This window comes from Molothrus ater, chromosome 30 (assembly GCF_012460135.2).
Source record: "Molothrus ater isolate BHLD 08-10-18 breed brown headed cowbird chromosome 30, BPBGC_Mater_1.1, whole genome shotgun sequence".
Classification (NCBI taxonomy): domain Eukaryota; kingdom Metazoa; phylum Chordata; class Aves; order Passeriformes; family Icteridae; genus Molothrus; species Molothrus ater.
In genome coordinates, this window is record NC_050507.2 from 2,419,854 (window position 1) to 2,437,151 (window position 17,298).

The 17,298-nt window shown below is 59.7% G+C and overlaps 1 protein-coding gene across 3 annotated transcripts; it reads right to left on the reverse strand.

The window, feature by feature from the left end:
* Positions 1–39: 39 nt before the first annotated feature.
* On the reverse strand, positions 40–16,959 carry TFCP2 (transcription factor CP2). 3 transcript variants are annotated; one of them, XR_004981738.2, is made up of 16 exons: positions 15,668–16,959; positions 12,342–12,493; positions 10,769–10,845; positions 10,460–10,565; positions 10,283–10,389; positions 9,439–9,591; positions 7,364–7,474; positions 6,351–6,439; positions 5,203–5,251; positions 4,402–4,495; positions 3,893–3,983; positions 3,106–3,212; positions 1,999–2,141; positions 1,274–1,325; positions 917–1,181; positions 40–852 (listed from the first exon to the last, which is right to left on the reverse strand). XR_004981738.2 is itself a non-coding variant. In XM_036399789.2 (15 exons), the coding sequence occupies exons 1-15, from the start codon at positions 15,787–15,789 to the stop codon at positions 1,144–1,146; spliced, it is 1,488 nt and encodes a 495-aa protein (XP_036255682.1). In that variant the 5' UTR covers positions 15,790–16,959; the 3' UTR covers positions 40–1,143. The 3 variants fall into 3 exon arrangements, 2 of the variants coding, with proteins under 2 accessions (XP_036255682.1, XP_036255681.1); XM_036399789.2 differs by having other exon boundaries at positions 40–1,181; positions 5,203–5,248; XM_036399788.2 differs by having other exon boundaries at positions 40–1,181.
* Between the last annotated feature and the right edge of the window lie 339 nt (positions 16,960–17,298).

Below are 17,298 nucleotides of genomic sequence, written 5' to 3' on the forward strand. Positions count from 1 at the left end.
TTTGCTTTTCTCCCCAAAAATACCCAGCAATCTCCCCTCCCCCCCCCCCCCCCCCCCCCCCCCGAGTTATTCCTTTCTCTCCCAATTTTCCATAATTAAATCTGGATCTGGAATTCTTGATGACCTTATGAGATCACTTCACACCTGCACCCACCTGGAGGCAACACCTGTCCCCAGGTGGGTGCACACCTGGTGCCCCAGAGCTGCAGCACTGGAGCATCCTGTCCATGCCAGGAGTCACCTGTGGGCAGGGCTGCCAGGTGACCACACCTGGGGGGGTCTCCAGGTGTTCCCTGGGAGGGGGGTGACCACACCTGGGGGTCTCCAGGTGTTCCTTTTGAGGGAGGGTGGCCAGGTGACCACACCTGGGGGGGGTCTCCAAAGCATTTCCAGGTGTTCCTTTCAAGGGTGGTGGCCAGGTAACAACACCTGGGGGTCTCCAAAGGGTTTCCAGGTGTTCCCTGCAAGGGGAGGTGGCCAGGTGACCACACCTGGGGGCTCTCCAGGTGTTCCTTTTGACGGGGGATGGCCGGGTAACAACACCTGGGAGGTCTCCAAAGGGTTTCCAGGTGCTCCTTTTGAGGGTGGTGGCCAGGTAACAACACCTGAGGGTCTCCAGAGGCTTTCCAGGTGTTCCTTTTGAGGGTGGTGGCCAGGTGACCACACCTGAGGGTCTCCAAAGGCTTTCCAGGTGTTCCTTTTGAGGGAGGGTGGCCAGGTGAGCACACCTGGGGACTCTCCAGAAGGTGTCCAGGTGCTCCTTTTGACAGTGGATGGCCAGGTAACAACACCTGGGGGTCTCCAGAGGCTTTCCAGGTGTTCCTTTTGAGGGTGGTGGCCAGGTGACCACACCTGCGGGGGTCTCCAAAGGCTTTCCAGGTGTTCCTTTTGATGGGGGATGGCCAGGTAACCACACCTGGGGGGTCTCCAAAGGGTTTCCAGGTGTTCCTTTCAAGGGGGGTGGCCAGGTGACCACACCTGGGGGCTCTCCAGAAGGTGTCCAGGTGCTCTTTTCAAGGAGGGTGGCCAGGTGACCACACCTGGGGGTTCCCAAATCTCTGCTGTGTCCTCATGCTGGGAGTGGAGGGTGTCCAGGTGTGCTGAGAGGCTGCAGGTGCTCCTCACCTGTCCCTCACCTGGCCCCTATTTCAGGATGATGTGGTAGCTGTCGTTGGTTTCGGCTGCAAAGGAAGCCCAGGACAGGTGAGGGAAGGTGGGAGGGGCTGGTGTGATCCAGGTGTGGCCCAAACACAGAGCCCAGGTACTCACACACCTTTCAGGGTGTCCAGGACGAAGCAGGATTCATCCTGGAAGTTCTGGATCATCTGGAAAAAGCCCCAAACAGCACCAATTTAGGGCTTTTTTTTTGGGGAAGAATTCGGGTTCCAAAGGGCGGGAGGTGCCCAGGTGGGAGCTCAGGTGGGAGCTTTGGCAGCACCCACCAGAAATATTTCATTCATTTATTTGGGCCCTTCCCAGCACCTGCCCAGGTGATGCTGCCCCCAGAGTGACCCCAGGTGTGCCCTGGGGCAGGGGGGCATAGGCTGGCACTGCCAGGTGTGCTTGTGGGGCAGGTGGGAGTTACCTGGTTGCTGCCAGGTGTGCCCTGGGGCAGGGGGCATTACCTTGGGCAGGTAGGGGTTCCCTGGGGCAGGTGGGCATTACCTGGGGCAGGTAGGGGTTCCCTGGGGCAGGTGGGCATTACCTGGGGCAGGGGGGGCATTACCTGGGGCAGGTGTGGTTACCTGGGGCAGGTGTGGTTACCTGGGGCAGGTGAGGTTACCTGGGGCAGGGGGACATTCCCTGGGGCAGGTGAGGTTACCTGGGGCAGGTGGGCATTCCCTGGGGCAGGGGGGCATTCCCTGGGGCAGGTGTGGTTACCTGGGGCAGGTGAGGTTACCTGGGGCAGGTGGGCATTGCCTGGGGCAGGTGAGGTTACCTGGGGCAGGTAGGGGTTCCCTGGGGCAGGTGGGCATTCCCTGGGGCAGGTGAGGTTACCTGGTCGCTGACCAGCACGTGGATGCCCGTGGGGCCCTGTTTGTAGATGTGCTGGATGTGCTGGGCGGGCACCCGGAACAGCTGCGCCAGCTTCTCTGCCAGCTCGGCCGCCGTCAGCTCCTCCAGGTACACGGCGTGGTACACTGCGGGCACAGCTGCCAGGTGAGCCCAGGTGTGCCCAGGTGTGCCAGCACAGCCACAGCCACACCTGCCAGGTGAGCCCAGGTGTGCCCAGGTGTGCCAGCACAGCCACACCTGCCAGGTGTGCCCAGTGTGCCAGCACAGCCACACCTGCCAGGTGAGCCCAGGTGTGCCCAGGTGTGCCAGCACAGCCACACCTGCCAGGTGTGCCCAGGTGTGCCAGCATAGCACAGCCACACCTGCCAGGTGTGCCACCATGGCCACCGCTCTGCTCCTAACAGGGACCTGCCTGTCCCCTGTGTCCCTTCTGTCCTGTCTGTCACCCACACCAGCTGTGCCAGCTCCTCCAGGTACAGGGCGTGGTACACTGCGGGCACAGCACACCTGACACCTGCCCAGGTGTGCCAGCACAGCCACCTGGGCTGGGCACAGCTCTGCTCAGGACAGGGGCCTGCCTGTCACCTGTCACAGGTGCCTGGTGCTGTGACCTGCCTGGCACCATGTCCTGCCTGGCACCTGTGCCCTGTCACCTGTGCCCTGCCTGGCACTCATGACCTGGTTGTCACTCCTGTCCTTTCACGGACAGGGGTGTCATGTCACCTGTGCCATGTCACCCCTGTCCTGTCACCTGTGTCCTCCCTGTCACCGTGTCCTGCCTGGCCCCACAACCCCCCAGTGTCCCTGGGCAGCAGTACCTGCACTGTCCAGGTGAGTTTGTCCCCAGCAGGACGGGAATGCTGGGAACCAGCCACTCCCCCACCTCCAGGTGAGTTCCAGCCCCTCCCAGCCCCTCCCACCCCCCCAGGTGAGTTCTGCCCCCCAGGTGAGTCCAAGCCCCCCAGGTGAGCTCCCACCCCTCCAGGTGTGTTCCCAGCTCCCCCAGGTGAGTTCCCACCCCTCCAGGTGTGCTCCCAGCTCCCCCAGGTGAGTTCCCACCCCCCAGGTGTCTCCCCTGCCCCCACTCACCAAAGAAGGTGCCGCTGCCTCCATCACCGTCCTCGTGCTCGTGCTGGGGCTCCCTCACCTGCTGCGACTCCTGGCACACGTAGATGGTCAGGCGGGGCCGCACCATCCTGGGACAGGTGAGGGTCACCTGGGGCTGCCCCTGCCCAGCCCCTCCCCCTGGGCCAGGTGTCCCCAGGGGGGGCTGGATGAGCCCATCCCACCCCCCTGAGCTCCAGGTGTCCCCTCGGTGGCCCTGGCCAGCCTTCCCTGCAATTCCCACCTGAGGAGCTCCCCTGTCCCTCTCAGGTGTCTCATTATGCTCCTCTGGAATTCCCACCTGGCAATTCCCACCTGGGCCCTCTGTCCCTCTCAGCCTCCCAAAATGCTCCAGGTGTGTCCAACCCCTGATTTTTTCAGGCACGGTGTGAGGAACATCCACCCCCTTTGGGAACCTTCTGGGCAGGTCCCAGGTGGAGACAGCACCTGGAGCAGCAGGAGCTCCTGGCCTGGGGCCTCAAACTCAAAGAATCCCTAATTTCCAATTCCCAATTCGTAATTCCTAATCTCTAATTTCCAATTCCCAATCCCTAATCCCTAATTCCCAATTCCCATCCCTTAATTCCTAATCCCCAATTCTTAATTCCTAATCCCTAATCCCCAATTCCTCTCTCCAACCTGAACCTCTTTCCCCAAAGTTCCTCTGAATTCCTCACTCAGATGGGAAAAAGCTGGGCCAGGTGAGTCCCAGCCCCCCCAGATGACCCCACCCCCCCCCAGGTGAGTCCTGACCCCCCCAGGTGAGCCCCACCTGCCCTTGAGGGCGTTGAAGAGCCGGATGCCGTCGGCGGGGCCGCAGATCTGGATCACGTCCTCCCGTGTCAGCTTCAGCAGGTCTGCCCCTGGGAAAAGCCCCAAATTCACCCAGAGTCACCCCAAAATTCACCCCCAAATTAATCCAAAAATTCACCCCAGAGTCACCCCAAATTCACCCAGATTGACCCCAAAATTCACCCCAAAATTCACCCCAAATTCGTCTCAAATTCACCCCAGAGTCACTCCAGATTCACCCTAAAATTCACCCCAAATTTGCCCTAAATTCACCCAGATTCACCCCAAAATTCACCCAAATTCACCCAGAGTCACCCTAGATTTACCCCAGATTCACCTCAAAATCACCCTAAATTCACCCCAAATGTTGAGGTGACCTGGCCCAGGTGAGATGGGGTGACCTGGCCCAGGTGAGGGGAAGTGACCCAGACCAGGTGAGGTGACCCTGTCCAGCTGAGGTGACCCAGGCCAGGTGAGGGCAGAACTCACCTGAGAAGTTCCTGAAGAGCCGTGAGAAGGTGGAGAAGCGGTTGCGGTGCAGCCACTGCTGAGCCTCCTGCGGGCTCCAGGTGGGCAGCAGCGTCTGGGGAGACACAGGTGCTGCCAGGTGACCTGCCTGGCCAGCTCAGGGGCACAGGTGAGCTCAGGGTGGGCCAGCATGGGTGGGCAATGAACCCCTGAGCAGGGGGGATGAGGTGATGACCTCAGAGGTGACCTGGAAATGCGGAAGTGCTGTGGCACAGGTGAGCTCAGGTGAACTCAGGGTGGGCCAGCACAGGTGGGAATTGAGCCCCTGAGCAGGTGGGACCTGGACATGCCTCCAGGTGACGTGGAAATGTTTCTACTGAGGTACAGGTGAGCTCAGGTAAGCATAGGTGGAAGGAGGTGAGGTCCTCAGGTGACCTGGAAATGTCTCCAGGTGATGTGGAAGCGTTTCTTCCCACAGGGCCCACCTGTCCCTCACCTGGGTGTGGAACAGAGCCCACCTGTGCCTCACCTGGATGTAGGACACAGGTGAGCTCAGGGTGGGCCAGCACAGGTGGGAAATGAACCCCTGAGCAGGGGGGATGAGATGAGGACCTCAGAAGTGACCTGGAAATGCCTCCAGGTGATGGGGAAGCGTTTCTGCTCAGGCTCAGGTGAGCTCAGGTGAGCTCAGGGTGGGCTGGCACAGGTGGGAATTCCCCCCCAGGTGGGGACAGTGGGGTCTCCCAGGTGTCTGCAGGTGACCCCAGGGTCCCCTGTGGAAGCCCCAGGTGTACCTGGGCAGGTACCTGGGCAGGTACTTACATCAGCCAGGGGCGCCGGGGGGTCGGGCTGGTGGCTTGGGGACCCGCTGCTGGGGACAGAGGGACACGGGTCACTGGGACAGGGGGACACTGGGGACACGGGGACAGAGGGACACTGGGGACACTGGGACAGGGGGACAGAGGGACACAGGGACAGAGGGACACAGGGACAGAGGGACACTGGGGACACTGGGACACGGGGACAGAGGGACACTGGGGACATGGGGACAGAGGGACACTGGGGACACGGGGACAGAGGGACATGGGTCACTGGGACAGGGGGACAGAGGGACACTGGGGACACTGGGACAGAGGGACACTGGGGACACGGGGACAGAGGGACAGAGGGACAGGAGGCACTGGGGACACAGGTCATTGGGGACACTGGGACAGGGGGACACGGGGACAGAGGGACACAGGTCACTGGGACAGGCGGACAGAGGGACACGGGGACAGAGGGATACTGGGGACACGGGGACAGAGGGACACGGGGACAGAGGGACAGGGGTCACTGGGGACACTGGGACAGAGGGACACTGGGGATGCTGGGACAGGGGGACAGAGGGACACGGGTCATTGGGGATACTGGGACAGGGGGACACTGTGATGGCACTGGGGTCACTGGTGTGGCACAGGGGTGATAATGGGATGGCACTGGGGCTACTGGGATGACAGAGAGATGATACAGGGATGTCACTGGGGTGTCACTGGTGTCACTGGGATGGCACTGGGATGGCACCGGTGTCACTGGGGTGTCACTGGTGCCACCCTCGCCCCAGTCTGACCCACCCCCAGCTCCCAGCACTCCCAGTTCCAGCACTCCCACTCCCAATTCCCAGCACTCCCAGTGCTCCCAGTCTGGCACTCCCAAGCACTCCCAGCATTCCCAGTTCCAGCATTCCCAGCACTCCCAGCACTCTCAGCATTCCCAGCACTCCCAGTTCCAGTGCTCCCACCATTCCCAGTTCCAGCATTCCCAGCATTCCCAGCACTCCCAGCACTCCCAGCATTCCCAGCGCTCCCACCATTCCCAGTTCCAGCGCTCCCACCATTCCCAGTTCCAGCATTCCCAGCACTCCCAGCATTCCCAGCACTCCCAGCATTCCCAGCATTCCCAGCACTCCCAGCATTCCCAGTCCCAGCGCTCACCCGTCCCCGATGGAGAAGCTGCTGTGGGAGCTGTTGAAGCCGGGCGAGGGCGCGTTGGGCACGTAGGTGACCTCGGGCCAGGGCGAGCACTGCGGGCACGCCAGGTGAGCCCAGGGGCACCTGGGACTGCACCTGCACCTGCACACACCTGGGCTACACCTGTACACACCTGGGATACACCTGTACACACCTGAACACACCTGGGACTGCACCTGAACACACCTGGGACTGCACCTGCACACACCTGAACACACCTGGGCTACACCTGTACACACCTGCACACACCTGGGATACACCTGAACACACCTGGGACTGCACCTGCACACACACCTGAACACACCTGGGACTGCACCTGCACACACCTGGGACTGCACCTGTACACACCTGCACACACCTGGGACTGCACCTGCACACACCTGAACACACCTGGGCTACACCTGTACACACCTGAACACACCTGGGACTGCACCTGCACACACACCTAGGACTGCACCTGCTCACAGCTGCACTGCACACACACATCTGCACACACCTGGACCTGCACACACCTGGACCTGCACACACACATCCAAATCCCCCACACACACCCACATACACCTGGAACCATGCACACACCTGGCCCTGCACACACCTGGGACTGCACCTGCTCACAGCTGCAATGCACACACACATCTGCACACACCTGGAGCCACACACAGCTCCAACCCCACACATCTGGCCTTGCACACACCTTGCCTTACACACACCTTCAACCTCACACACCTGGACTCGCACACACCTGGCCCTGCACACACCTGGACTCACACAAACCTGGCCTTGCACACACCTGCCCAGCTCAGGTCAATAATGTCCCCAAAGCCCTTCTGCAGGTGCAAATCACCTCCTCTGCCCCAGTTCTGCCTGGCAGGTAGGAACACCTTGAGCCGAGCTCTGGCATGAGCAGCACAGCCCGGCTCCCTGCAGTCAGGTGGGGCAGGTGGGGCAGGTGGGGCAGGTGGGGCAGGTGGGCTCACCTCGGTCAGGATGGTGGTCTCGTAGGAGGGCTGGTACTTCTCCTTCTCGTGCGGCGTTCGCTTCTCCATCTTCTCCCGGTCGGTTTTCTGCTTCCGGTCGGCTCCTTTGGGCTGCCAGGGACACCCACAGGTGGCACAGGTGTGGGGGACACCCACAGGTGACACAGGTGTGGGGACACCCACAGGTGGTACAGGTGTGGGGACACCCGCAGGTGGCACAGGTGGTACAGGTGTGGGGCACACCCACAGGTGACACATGTGTGGGGGACACATACAGGTGACACAGGTGTGGGGGACACCCACAGGTGGCACAGGTGACACAGGTGTGGGGCACACCCACAGGTGACACATGTGTGGGGACACCCACAGGTGGCACAGGTGTGGGGGACACATACAGGTGACACAGGTGGGGGGGACACATACAGGTGACACAGGTGTGGGGACATCCACAGGTGACACAGGTGACACAGGTGTGGGGGACACCCACAGGTGGCACAGGTGGTACAGGTGTGGGCACACCCAGAGGTGGCACAGGTGTGGGGGACACTCACAGGTGGCACAGGTGGTACAGGTGTGGGGACACCCACAGGTGGCTCAGGTGGCACAGGTGACTCAGCCCTCCTGGTGCTTGGCACAGGGAAAAGGGAGTCTGGGGAGAAGCTTGTCCTGAGGGCGTCTGCAGGGACGGGGTGTGACCACCTGGAGACACCTGAACACACCTGGAGACACCTGAACACACCTGTAACCCCCTGAACACACCTGTAACTACCTGGAGACATCTGTAATCACCTGGAGATACCTGAAACCATCTGAATACTCCTGTAGCCACTTTGTACACACCTATAACCCCCTGAGTACATCTGAATCCTCTCTGCAGACACCTGTAACCCCCTGAACACACCTGTAAAACCTAGAGACATCTGTAACCCCCTGAATACACCTGTAACTACCTGAATACACCTGTAACCATCTGGAAATACCTGTAGCCACCTGGAGATATCTGTAACTCCCTGAACACACCTGTAACAACCTGGAGACTCCTGTAACTCCCTGAACAAACCTGTAATCACCTGGAGACACCTATAACCACCTGAATACACCTGTAACTACCCAAACACACCTGTAGCTGCATTGTACACACCTATAACTCTGAGTACATCTGTAACCTCTCTGCAGACACCTGTAACCACCTGAACACACCTGTAACTCAAATCCCACTGGAAGTACAGTGTGGAACCTCCACAGGTATCCAGGTGTTCCCTTTGGTAGATCCCTGCAGAAATTCCCTTGAACTCGGCTGTACCTGCACTCACAGGTGAAGGAATTTGGCCCAGGTGGACCAGGGGAGGGCAGAGCAGGACCCCAAACCCCGTTGACCCCCCCAAGGTGAACAGGTGAGAAAAGAGGAGTCAAGGTGAGATTTTGGGGGTGTTGCAGGTGGGATGGAGTCACGGGCACCCCAAGGTGTGACCAGAGCGGGAACAACCCCTCCCTTACCTGCAGCACCTGCATCACCTGCATCACCGGCATCATCTGCACCGCCTGCATCACCTGCACCGCCTGCACCGCTTGCAGCACCTGCATCGTCTGCACCGCCTGCACCGCCTGCATCACCTGCACCACCTGCATCACCTGCACCACCTGCATCACCTGCATCACCTGCACCACCTGCATCACCTGCACTCCCTGCATCACCTGCAGCACCTACAACACCTGCACCACCTGCATCACCCACACCACCTGCACCACCTGCAACATCTGCACCACCTGCGTCACCTGCAGCACCTGCACCACCTACATCACCTGAACCCTGCACCACCAGCATCACTTGCATCACCTGCGTCACCTACACCACCTGCACCACCTGCAGTACCTGCGTCACCTGCAGCACCTGCAGCACCTACATCACCTGCAGCACCTACACCACCTACATCACCTGTACCCTGCATCACCTGCACCACCTGCATCACCTGCATCACTGGCTGGGGCGGTTATTCCTGAAGGTGGGAGGTTTCAGAGGCACCGGTACAAAGCGGGACAGAGCCCCAGGTGGGCCCAGGTGGGAGCTCAGGTACCTTGAAGACCTTGATCTGGCAGCTGGCGGAGTGCAGGTGCTCGGTGTACTCGCCGCTCTCGTTCTCCCGGAAGGTGTCGATCTGCACGCGGAAGGGAACGCCCTTCTCGCCGCCGTGCTTGCGCAGCGTGAACTCCGTGCTGATGCAGTGCACCTGCGGACAGGTGAGCCTCCTGTGCGGCTGCCAGCGAGGGACAGAGCCCAGCTGGGCCTCACCTGTGGGACAGAGCCCACCTGGATATAGGACAGAGCCCAGCTGGGCCTCACCTGGGTGTGGGACAGAGCCCACCTGGCTGTGAGACAGAGCCCACCAGGATATAGGACAGAGCCCAGCTGGGCCCCACCTGGCTGTGGGACAGGGCCCAGCTGGGCCTCACCTGGCTGTGGGACAGAGCCCACCTGTGCCTTACCTGGGTGTGGGACAGAGCCCACCTGTCCCTTACCTGGATGCAGGACAGAGCCCACCTGGATGTGAGGCACTGCCCACCTGTCCCTCACCTGGATAAGGGACAGAGCCCACCTGACCCTCACCTGGATGTGATGCAGTGCCCACCTCGATGTGAGGCACTGCCCACCTGCCCCTCACCTGGATAAGGGACAGATCCCACCTGTCTGTCACCTGGATGTGAGGCAGTGTGCCCACCTGTCCCTCACCTGGATGCAGGTCAGTGCCCACCTGTTCTCACCTGGGTGTGGAACAGAGCCCACCCTCACCTGGATGTGGGACATAGCCCACCTGTCCTCACCTGGATGTGAGGCAGTGTGCCCACATGTACCTCACCTGGATGCAGGACAGAGCCCACCTGTCCTCACCTGGATGCAGGTCAGTGCCCACCTGTCCTCACCTGGATGAAGACCGAGGTCCTCTTGGAGGGGTCCCACAGGAACTCCACGGTGTTGAGCTGTGTGGGGTTCGCGCGGGGGTCGATGATCCCCACGGACATCGGGATATCTGCAGGGGAGGGGGGGACAGGTGAGGCCCACCTGGGACCTGCCAGCTGCCCCAGCCAGGTGAGACTCACCTATGTCCAGGATCCTGTCGCCAGGCCTGTTCCACCTCCAGCCCTCCAGCTGCTGGTGCTCCGTGTACTGCAGCCGCCGGTCGTGGAAAACCACCCGGAAGATGCTCTGGGGAAGGGGGAACATCACCTGGAGCTGCCCTGCCACACCTGGCCAGGTGTGCAGCCCCTCCCTGTGCCAAAAAGGGGCAAAGGGAACCACCCTCCTCCCCCGAACAGGTGAATCTCCCAGCACACCCAGCTGCAGGGCCCTGGAGGTCACCTGGCTGGCATGGGCACACCTGGCCAGGGGTACCTGAGCTCTCTGCTCACCTTGACCAGCTTCCCGTTGATCTCAGGCAGCTCCCCGAGTTTCCTGTTGTCCAACATCCGGATCTCGTAGGACTGACCTGGGGGCAGGAGGGCACCTGAGCGTTTCTGTCACCTGTACCTGTCACCTGAGCTCCTCGTTCATTTGGGGTCCCACCAACCCAGACCTTCCAGTGGTACCTGAAAGCAGCAGGTATACCTGAACCTGTAACTGCCATCCTGCAGAGCTGCCCAGCACTGACCTGTACAGAGACACCTTACACACACCTGGAACCCTCTGCATACACCTCACACACACCTGTAACCACCCTGCACACACCTGTACAGATCCACCTTACACACACCTGGAACCCTCTGCATACACCTTACACACACCTGTACGGATACACCTCACACACACCTGTAACCCTCTGCACACACCTGTACAGATCCACCTTACACACACCTGTATGAATACACCTCACACACACCTGTAACCACCCTGCACACACCTGTACAGAGACACCTTACACACACCTGGAACCCTCTGCATACACCTCACACACACCTGGAATCCTCTGCATACACCTCATACACACCTGTACAGAGACACCTTACACACACCTGTATGGATACACCTCACACACACCTGTAACCACCCTGCACACACTTGTACAGATCCACCTTACACACACCTGTAATCCTCTGCACACACGTGTACAGATACACCCTCCACACACCTGTATCCACCCTGCACACACCTGTAACCACCTTGTACACCTGTAACCACCTTGCATACACCTGTAATCTTCTGCACACGCCTGTACAGTTACACCTTACACACACCTGTAATCCTCTGCACACATGTCTGCACACACGTGTACAGATATACCCTCCACACACCTGTATCCACGCTCCATACACCTATACAGATAAACCTTACACACACCTGTATGGATACACCTCACACACACCTGTAACCACCCTGCACACACCTGTACAGATCCACCTTACACACACCTGTAACCACCCTGCACACACCTGTACAGAGACACCTCACACACACCTGTAATCCTCTGTATACACCTTACACACACCTGTAATCCTCTGCACACATGTCTGCACACACGTGTACAGATATACCCTCCACACACCTGTATCCACCCTCCATACACCTATACAGATAAACCTTACACACACCTGTATCCACCCTGCACACACCTGTACAGATACACCTTACACACACCTGTAACCACCTTGCACACCTGTAACCACCTTGCACACACCTGTAATCCTCTGCACACGCCTGTACAGTTACACCTTACACACACCCTGCACACACCTGTACAGATACACCTAACACACCCCCTGCACACCTGGACACACCCCTGTTACCACCCTCCAGTACCCCCCAGGTGACTCCTGCTCCACCTGGGCCAAGCACATCCAGGTGCAGGCACTGCCCCCTCCCATTTCCCAACAGGACCACCCCAAAACTCAGCAATTCCCGGGGGCAAACAACAAAACAACACCTTCCACAGGCAGAACCCCCAGCCATCCTGCTCCAAGGCACCTGTGCAGGACAGGTGTGGCTCACCTTGGTTGAGGTAGGTGAGGGTCTCGTCGTGCAGCTTGACGGCGGGCGAGGTGGCGGCGCACAGCACGTACTGGAAGGGCAGCAGCTTGTCCTGGCTCTCGGGGGGCAGGCTGGACTCCTCCTGCTTGAAGATGGGCAGGGCCAGGACGTCGCTGTGGACAGGGGAGAGAGTCACCTGAGACAGGTGAGCTGGGGGGCAGGGGTGCCTTCAATCCAACCCTGGTACCTGGAGGATGAGCCCCACCTGGAACCTGGCTCTGCCTCCAGACCCTGTATGAACCCAGGGCTCCAGGTGTGCCCTGAACATCTGGCTTCAGGGGCTCACCTGTGGCCATCTGAGTACACCTGTCAGCATGGGAGAGAGTCACCTGAGACAGGTGAGCTGGGAAAGGGGGCTCAGGGATTCCTTCAATCCAACCCTGGTACCTGGAGGATGAGCCCCACCTGGCTCTGCCTCTGTACCCTGCCTGGCCTCAGGGGCTCACCTGAGGCACACCTGTCACCTGTGGCCATCTGAGTACACCTGTCACCTGTGGCACCTGAATACACCTGTCAGCACGGGAGAGAGTCACCTGAGACAGGTGAGCTGGGAGGGGGGGGTCAGGGATGCCTTCAATCCAACCTTGGTACCTGGAGGATGAGCCCCACCTGGAACCTGGCTCTGCCTCCAGACCCTGTATGAACCCAGGGCTCCAGGTGTGCCCTGAACATCTGGCTTCAGGGGCTCACCTGTGGCACCTGAATACACCTGTCACCTGTGGCCATCTGAGTACACCTGTCAGCACGGGAGAGAGTCACCTGAGACAGGTGAGCTGGGGGTCAGGGATGCCTTCAATCCAACCCTGGTACCTGGAGGATGAGCCCCACCTGGAAGCTGGCTCTGTCCCCAGACCCTGCATGAGCCCAGGGCTCCAGGTGTGCCCTGAACATCTGGCTTCAGGGGCTCACCTGAGGCACACCTGTCACCTGTGGCCATCTGAGTACACCTGTCAACACCTGGGTACACCTGTGAGCACTCCTGATCCTGACTCTGGCCACTACAACAACCACAATTCCAGCTGTAACTCCAGCCCTGCTCCTTCCCTACTCCAACCACAGCTCCGGCCCAATGGCATCCTGAATCCATCCCAATGGCATCCTGAATCCAACCTGAATCCATCCCTACTGCACCCCAAATCCATCCTGAATCCAACCTGAATCCATCCCTACTGCACCCCAAACCCATCCTGAATCCATCACTACTGCACCCCAAATCCATCCCAAATCCATCCTGAATCCATCCCTACTGCACCCCAAACCCAACCTGAATCCATCCCTACTGCACCCCAAATCCATCCTGAATCCATCCCTACTGCACCCCAAATCCATCCTGAATCCAACCTGAATCCATCCCTACTGCACCCCAAACCCATCCTGAATCCATCCCTACTGCACCCCAAATCCATCCCAAACCCATCCTGAATCCATCCCTACTGTACCCCAAATCCATCCTGAATCCAACCTGAATCCATCACTACTGCACCCCAAATCCATCTGTACTGCACCCCAAACCCATCCTGAATCCATCCCTACTGCATCCCAAATCCATTCCAATGGCATCCCAAATCCATCCCTACTGCACCCCAAATCCATCCCGAACCCATCCTGAATCCATCCCTACTGCACCCCAAATCCAACCTGAATCCATCCCTACTGCATCCCAAATCCATCCCAATGGCATCCCAAATCCATCCCAAACCCATCCTGAATCCATCCCAATGGCATCCTGAATCCAACCTGAATCCATCACTACTGCACCCCAAATCCATCGCAACGGCATCCCAAATCTATCCCTATTGCACCCCAAATCCATCCCGAATCCATCCTGAATCCATCTTTACTTCATCCCAAATCCATCCCAAATCTATCCCTACTGCACCTCAAATCCATCCCAAATCCATCCTGAATCCATCCCAACAGCATCCCAGCTCCATCCCAAATCCATCTCAATGGCATCCCAGCTCCAAATCCATCCCAAATCCATCCCAAATCCATCCCAAATCCATCCCGAACCCATCCCAGTCTCAAAAACAGCTCCGTGCATTGCTTCAGCCATAATTCCAATTACAACTCCAACCCAACTCCATCCCTACTCTATCCCTACTCCATCCCAGCTCCTTCCCAACTCTATCCCTACTCAATCCCTACTCCATCCCAACTCCTTCCCAACTCCATCCCTACTCCAGCCCCAACTCTGGCACAGGTCAGGGTTCCCGCACCCCTGGCACCCCCTGCCATGCTGGGGACCCCCGGAGATTTTGGGGACCCCTGGGGATTTTGGGATCCCCCAGAGATTCTGGGATCCCCTCAGAGGTTCTGGGGACCCCTGGAGATTCTGGGATCCCCCTTGAGATTCTGGGGACCCCGGAGATTTTGGGGTTTCCCTTGAGGGTTCTGGGGACCCCCAGAGATTCTGGGATTCCCCTGAAAATTCTGGGGACCCCAGGAGATTTTAGGGACCCCTGGGGATTTTGGGATCCCCCAGAGATTCTGGGGACCCCCAGAGATTTTGGAGTCCCCACTGGGGATTTTGAGATCCCTCATGGAGATCCTGGGGAACCGCCAGGATTCTGGGGACCCCCAGAGATTTTGGGGCTTCCCTTGGGGGTTCAGGGGACACCCTGAGATTTTGGGGTTTCCCATGGGGATTTTGGGGATCCATGGAGATTTTGGGGATCCCGAGGGATTTTGGGGTTTCCGTTGGGGATTCTGGGGATCCATGAAAATTCTGGGGTGCCTCTGGAGATTCTGGGGATCCCCGGAGATTTTGGGGCTTCCCTTGGGGATTGTGGGGACCAATGGAGATTTTAGGGTTTCCCTTGGCGATTCTGGGGACCCCTGGATATTTTGGGGCTTCCCTTGGGGATCCATGGAGATTTTGGGGTTTCCCTTGGGGATTTTGGGGACCTTCAGAGATTTTGGGGTTTCCCTTGGGGATTTTGGGGATCCATGGAGATTCTGGGGGTCCCCTGGTTATTTTAGGGTTTCCCTTGGGGATTTTGGGGACCCTTGGACATTTCAGGGCTTCCCTTGGGGATTTTGGGGACCCCCTGAGATTTTGGGGTTTCCCTTGGGGATCCATGGAGATTTTGGGGTGCCTCTGGACATTCCAGGGTCCCCTTCTTCTTTGGGTACCGCTGCTGAGGTGACACCTCCAACCTCCAGCTCCTTTTGAGGCTCCCCACTCCCTGCAGGGCCCCTGCCTTCCCCGGGATCTTTCGGGGTGCCCTGTTTCGGGGTGCCCTGTGAGTTCTGGGGTGCCCTGTGGGTTTTGGGGTCCCCGGTACCTCATGCTGTAGGCACCAGCGCCGAGCTCCTGCCCGATGCCCGAGAGGCTGGCGTCGAAATCCTGCACCAGCCCCGACTCGATCACCTCGTCCGCCAGCGGCAGCTTCAGCGCCCACGCCATGGCCCCAGGCACCCCGAAAACGGCCAGCGGGTCACCCCCAAAAACGGGGGGTCCTCAGGGTCACCCCAAAAATGGGGGGGGGGTCAGGGGTACTCAAAAATGGGGGTGTCTCGGGGATACAGCAAAAGCAAGGTTTGGGGCACTCTCAAACGCGTGGGTTCTTGGGGTCACCCTGAAAAGGGTCTTGCAGGGGTCACCCCCAAAACCAGGGGGCCTTGGGGTCACCCCCAAACCGATGGGCCTCGGGGTCACCCCAAAACGGGGTCTTCAGTGTCACCCCAAAAATGGGGTTCCTCAGTGTGACCCCAAGCCAGGAACTCCTCAGGGCACCCCAACACTTCCCCCTGATTTCTGGGGGTACCAAAGCTCCCCAAACCTCTTGAGGACCCTCTCCTGCAGTGACCAATTTGGGGACCCCCAAACCCCACTATCACAGATGAATGAACCCCAAAACTCAGCAACAACCCCCCTCAAAGGGAACACCTTGGGGGCACCCCAAAACCCCTGAGAGGCAACACCCCCGGGGCGCCCCGAGTTCTACAGAGCAACCCCAAGGGCTGCAGCCAAGGGGACCCCAAAATCCTGCACTCCCCTCTAAGGGCTGGGACCCCAAAATCCTGCACTGCCCTACAGGGGCTGCACTCAAAGGGACCCCCCAAAATCCTGCACTTGCTTGCAACCAAGGGGACCCCAAAATCCTGCACTCCCCTCTAAGGGCTGCACCCAAAGGGACCCCAAAATCCTGCACTCCCCTCTAAGGGCTGCACCCAAGGGAACCCCCCCAAAATCCTGCTCTGCCCTGCACCCAAGGGGACCCCAAAACCTTGCACTGCCCTCAAGGGGCTGCACCCAAAGGGACCCCAAAAATCCTGCACTGCCCTGCAGGGGCTGCACCCAAGGAGATCCCCCAAAATCCTGCACTGCTCTCCAAGGGCTGCACCCCCGGGGACCCCCTCAAAATCCTGCACTCCACTCTAAGGGCTGCACTCAAGGGGACCCCAAAATCCTGCACTGCCCTCTAAGGGCTGCACACGTGGGGACCCCAAAATCCTGCACTCCCCTCTAAGTGCTCACCCACGGGGACCCCAAAATACTGCACTGCCCTGCAGGGGCTGCACCCACGGGGAACCCCCCAGTCCAGGCCAGGACCCCCCAGTCTGCGTCGGGACCCCCCAAACCGAGCCGGGACCCCCCAGTCCGGGCCGGGATCCCCCAATCCGGGCCAGGACCCCCCAAACCGGGCCCGCCCCTCCGCTCCGGGCCGGGACCCCCCGCTCCGGGCCGGGACCCCTCCCCAGTCCGACCGGGACACCCCAGTCCAGTCCGGGCCCGCCCCCCCCGCTCCGGGCCGGGACCCCCGAACGCGCCGCTCCGCCAAGATGGAGGCGGCGGCCCCACCCCCGCCGCTGGGAGGGCGGCCCCGCCCCTCCGGCCCGCTCAGCCAATGGGACTGGGTCTTGCCGCGTGACGGGCGGTCACAACAACCAATAGAGAGCTGCGCGCCGGGCA